The sequence below is a fragment of the Gavialis gangeticus genome, unplaced genomic scaffold (genome assembly GCF_001723915.1).
Source record: "Gavialis gangeticus isolate Ggan-Ray unplaced genomic scaffold, GavGan_comp1, whole genome shotgun sequence".
Taxonomy (NCBI): Eukaryota; Metazoa; Chordata; order Crocodylia; family Gavialidae; genus Gavialis; species Gavialis gangeticus.
In genome coordinates, this window is record NW_017729016.1 from 17,766,077 (window position 1) to 17,771,118 (window position 5,042).

A 5,042-nucleotide genomic window follows, 5' to 3' on the forward strand; every position below is an offset into this window, starting at 1 on the left:
CCCCCCCCCCCCACACACTTTCTCAACAGGGAAACATGCAAAATTCTGGATCTTGCCACCACCAACTGGAAGAGATAAATATGTCCATAGATAATGATCACGTACTTAACAACTACTTTCCAGCGAGGGTGGCCATCATAGAGGACAGTCTGGTTGTCCTCTGTCGACACGAAACTGGACGCCTTAGAGAAAAAGAGGACATAAAGGCATCCGGTTTCATATTGACAGAGGACTGAGTAGCAGAAAACTGGAATGTCCTTCATGATGACCACCCTATTTCCAGCATCTCTCCCACCTACAAACACACACAAAGCAGCTACCATACGGGCATCAAATTTAGTTTACTGCAGCAAGCAAGCAGCATTTCAGGAACTCAAAGCACTTTGGATTTATGTGAACAAGTAAGAGTCTTCCCAAAACCCAGGCCTTTCAGCCCCCAACCTGTCTGCTTAAGGAATACATGCACACTTGGGGCTGCATAGCTGCTTGTGCCTAATCAGGACAACGAAACTTGTCGGCCAAAGGCACAAAGATCAAGGCAGAAATGGGATTAGGAGATTTGTAGAGGAACTGCCCATTTTCTGTTATTGTTTAAGACTTAACACAAACCAGAAGATGCAAGGCTGGAAAAGCCCAACAGCACCTCCAAAGCTTTGCAGCTTGAAAGCAGCAATGCAAAAATGCCAAGGGCTAGTCATCAACTGATTAGTCTAATGCTTTTCACTCTAGTTCTGTTATTCCAACTAAGCCCCAGCATGATATCTTCCAAACAGCCATGTGCTCAATGAAGATCTCCTAAAACCAGAGCTCAGCAACCCTTGCAAGATGGTGTACATCCTCCACACTAAAACAAATGGTAATCCCACCCTCTGCCTGGCTGCGATGGGCCTGTGCATTTACCATTCTCCAACTAAGTACCTATTTAGCCCTATGCCTACAGGGTGATCTGCCAAAATGATGCAATGAGTGACTGTTCTCCTGATTAGCTTCTAATCTACAGTCTGGATTTCCAGAAATGGACAGCTCTCTGGAGACTACTTGGAAAAGTAGCAGGGCAGCCTGCATCAAGGAAGTAGGAATCTGCAGACAGAAAGCTGACATAAGTTCACCTTTTCCTGTCAGGGTACCAGATCCTGAGGTGGGACTTGCTGCAAACTTAACTGACTTCTCCAAGCTCCATTACTGTATCTGAATTGCTTTTCTTAAAAATAATAATTTGCATTTCTGTTTAAAATTTCCTGCTGGTACCCAACAGTGTCTTCCCTTCTCCCCCCACAACATGCTACAGAGACACAGCTACAATACCAATTTGCTGAAAAGAGGCAGAATAGCTGTTCACTGGGAGGCCAAGAGGTGTTGAGTTTTAGACCTTTAAAAGCAACTTCAGCTGTATAAGAGGAAAAAATGGATTGCAAAGCCCTGAAGTTTCCCCAATGCTGTTCGACAATCAGTGCCTCATCAGGAGAGCTGAACCAGTTTTGGAAATGGGCCACTTCTCCTGGAAAGAAGAAACTTCAAGACGCCCCTTTTAAAGACAAAGATTACTCTCTGACTTCAAGCCAAGTGGCTGTGAACACGTCATCCAACTCCACAAATACACGTGTTTCCAATTTACGGAAACACTCTTGGGTTCCAGGACTGAAACGAGACACCAGTACAGTAGGGGATGTTCTAAAACAATGACTCCAATCCAAATTCTTTGGCAGTTCCGTCTCCACTGTGCTTCCCCATCCAGGAAATGCTTCCAAAAGATGACAGAAATTGTTGTGCAGGGAAATGATCTTATGGAACCAGGGAGTACCTGACCGAATCTCTCCCTTGCTAAACATGCACCCACCTCTACCAGCAAACACATTAGATTGAAGCTCCAGTCAACTTCTAGTGCCCAGGTCTAGCTCTTCATCACCCAAAAGAAACAAGACTAACCAGATCATTTGCCCAGATCATTCACAGAGTTGAGAACAGCACTGACTTGGGGGTGTCCAGGAAGTGTTGGGTGAAATCACAGCAGGGACTGTCCTCCCCAGTGGGCAGGATTGCAGTAGATCCCAACTGTCACTATGGCAAGCAGCGGTGCAACTCTACCAGTTTTAGCAGTGGGAAGCCAGTATACACCAACTGTCATCACCAAGCTGTCTAACCTCGTTGTGTAGGCTTCCTTTGAACATGTTTGTTAAGGTGTCAGCAGTTACCCACAGCTCACTGATTCCAATCCCACTGTTGCCAACCAGTCTCTAATGTAGATAAGCCCTGCCACAGGGGCTGGATGCACCTCCAGACAGCTTTGATCTGGGCTAGTTTGATTCACATGTGAAGCACAGTTCATTTTTATGCAGTCTGAGGTTAGGACGTGGCCATTTTGCAGGGATTCTGGGACAGAAGCTCTTGATCCCAGCAAAAAAAAAAAAGGCAAGATTAAGATGCACAAGCAGACTTTTGCCAGTGACTTATACAGGCTTGCTTATAAAACACCAAACATTTGGACACTGAAGAGCTTGAAACCATTAAATGTTAGCTTCCCTTTTGTTGCTAAAACAGATATCCAATGTCCAGCAACAGCTTCCATCCCACCAAAAGGGGTTGCACTTACAACAGCTGTACTGTGTTAAAAGGTCTCTGTGGATTACAGCTTGTCCTCCTGGCAGGTAACGGACATGCCTGCTCCAGGCTTCCAGCTCCCTCTGGGCCCTGCCAACTAACTGTGCTGTGCTACTCAAGTCACCTGGCCAGAGAGAGCCTTCACACTGCTCTATAGATTCATTTAAAGACAAGAGCAGATGCTCAGGAAAATCCTCATAGTCCCGGGAAACCAAATCCAAGGTTGAACTGAGAGTGTTGCTATGACCATTACCTAGATATTTTTGCTGGTATTTGGTATTTATTTTGGACTTGGTATTCCATCCACATTGTCAGAAACACCATCAATTCTGTTCCATTTTTACACTCGCCTTCGCTCCAGCCTGTGACTCACTACACAGTAAAGAAACCTGCACAAAACACTGCAGTATATGACTCAGATGAGAATACAGCTGAAACACCATTCTTATCAAGACATAAACCATATCCCAATGATTCACTTGGGGGGAGAAGGAGGAGGAGAAGTGGTCTGTGAAGAGATCCAAGAGCCATTTCTGAAGATGCAGCCTTTCCAAACAACACATGGAAGCCAGGAACATGAAAGCCACATCCCTCTAGAGTGGTCCATGATGCTACATATGCAAACCCCACCTCCAGAAAAGGGTCACCAAACTCTTACTTCATCCTAACCTCCTAGCAGACTCCCCATTATCATCTCCCTTCCTCATCATCATACACATTTGACCCTCTTATATGGATGCATATGATCTGCTGACTACTGGGAAGCTTTACAGGACCACGGACTTTCGGCTGTAGAAGCGATACGAGAGGGTTAAGCTAGTTTAAAGAGAGAAAATTAATACCTCCCCCCGGTAGCATTCTTCTCACGTCACTCTGCTCAAACCTGTGCCAAGTGACTGCACAGTGACAGAAGGTGGGAGGGGATGAAAAGCAAAGCCCCACCAATAGTGCCTGATTTAGAGGCCTTCCATGGCCAGAGGGCATAATGATGCATCCCGATCCAGCTGAGTCCATTTCAGACCCTGCCATGTTGTTGCCATAAGGACCCCTCAGCAAGCTCTCAGACAAAAGGAGGCTGCCCTAATGGCTTGGTGCACCATGGTCCCAGCTGTCTCCAGGCAAATAGGCCCAAAACAATTCCCCCCCCCCCCGAGAAGGGATAGAGGACCGGATGCAGCACTTACTACGTGCAAAACAAAGCAGCTTTAAATGCCACGTGCATGTATAGGCCAGGCTGTCACCCCAAGTCCCACAAGACGCAAGGAAGATTCAGACTTCAAAGAACAAGCAAAGCAATTCGAAAGCCACACGGGCTCCGCACAGGTTTCAGGGGACATCACTTGTCTGCTGCTCAAGCGCAATGAACGCTTGCTCGTCACTGCAATGAGAGCAAGTGGAGACAAAATAACCTGTGATATCAGCCAGCCTGCCTGCTACCAGGACCACATGCCTCCCACAAGACAAAGGACACAGCCATGCTAAGGGACCACACCAGGTCAGCAGACAGTTTCCCCGTGGAGACAGAAACACAAAATAGGTCAATACTTATTCATCCGTTCTCAAGAAAATGGTAAGCACTGTCTTCCCCCAGCCCCCTTCTCCGACAGGAGTTGGGATCTTTCCCTGGCAGGATCAGGGAATATGCAGCCACTGCCTCACAACCAGTTCGAGCTCCTGGCGCACAGGCTGCAGCCCCTGGTTTGAAACCTTCCCGAGACAAAGGTACACATCTCTCTCCCTCCATCATAAAGCCAAACGCAAGCACTGCCCTGCCGTGTCTAGCGCTGCTCTCAGCCCTGGTCAGCACAGCGCGAGATGCCACGCCAGCGGCTTAGATGCAAAAACTGCCTCTTTCGGCACCGACAAAAATGGATAAAACCGCCCAGCAGAGAGGAGACTCCAGCTCCCGAGGAAACCCCGATGGCTCCTGCTCCCCCTTCATTCCTCAAGGACCGCTCGTGTTTGGGATGAAAGGAAAGAGGAGCCCCATGTCAGCGTGGAGGATGAATCAAGCCATAGTCAACTACGGGGACGAATCGAGGTGACTCAAGTCCTAGTCAACTACAGCGGGGGGAGGGGGAAAAGTCATGACCGCACAAAGCAGGAGAAAAACCAGGTGGGCAGCGATGCTGCTCCGAGCGCCGGGGGCCTGTCCCGGCCACCACACGACAGCCCGCGGCGCTGCCCGCTCCCGGGGAGCATCGTCGTGACAACAGGAAGCCGCCGCCCGGCTCGGGCCTCGCGGGAGAGGCTGCCGGCGCCCGCAGCGGGTCCTCCTCGCCAGGGAGGCCTGGAGCACCGGTCTCACCTGCTGGTACTCGGCGTCCTCCGGGCGGAAGTCGGCGGCCGTGGGCTCCCAGCGCAGGCTGAAGTGCGGCAGGCGGTGCAGCAGGCTCACCCACCAGGGCGGCGAGTAGCTCACGCCCGCCATGCCCGGCCCCCGC

The 5,042-nt window shown here is 49.5% G+C and overlaps 1 protein-coding gene across 2 annotated transcripts in view; it reads right to left on the reverse strand.

Annotated features, from left to right (window-relative positions):
* Positions 1-5,036, reverse strand: part of TTYH3 (tweety family member 3) — a 120,595-nt gene extending 115,559 nt beyond the window's left edge. For both annotated transcript variants that reach the window (XM_019512969.1, XM_019512968.1), the window contains exon 1: positions 4,907-5,036. In XM_019512969.1, the coding sequence (XP_019368514.1) occupies positions 4,907-5,029 (123 nt within the window). In that variant the 5' untranslated portion in view covers positions 5,030-5,036. The remainder of the gene's footprint in view (positions 1-4,906) is intronic.
* Between the last annotated feature and the right edge of the window lie 6 nt (positions 5,037-5,042).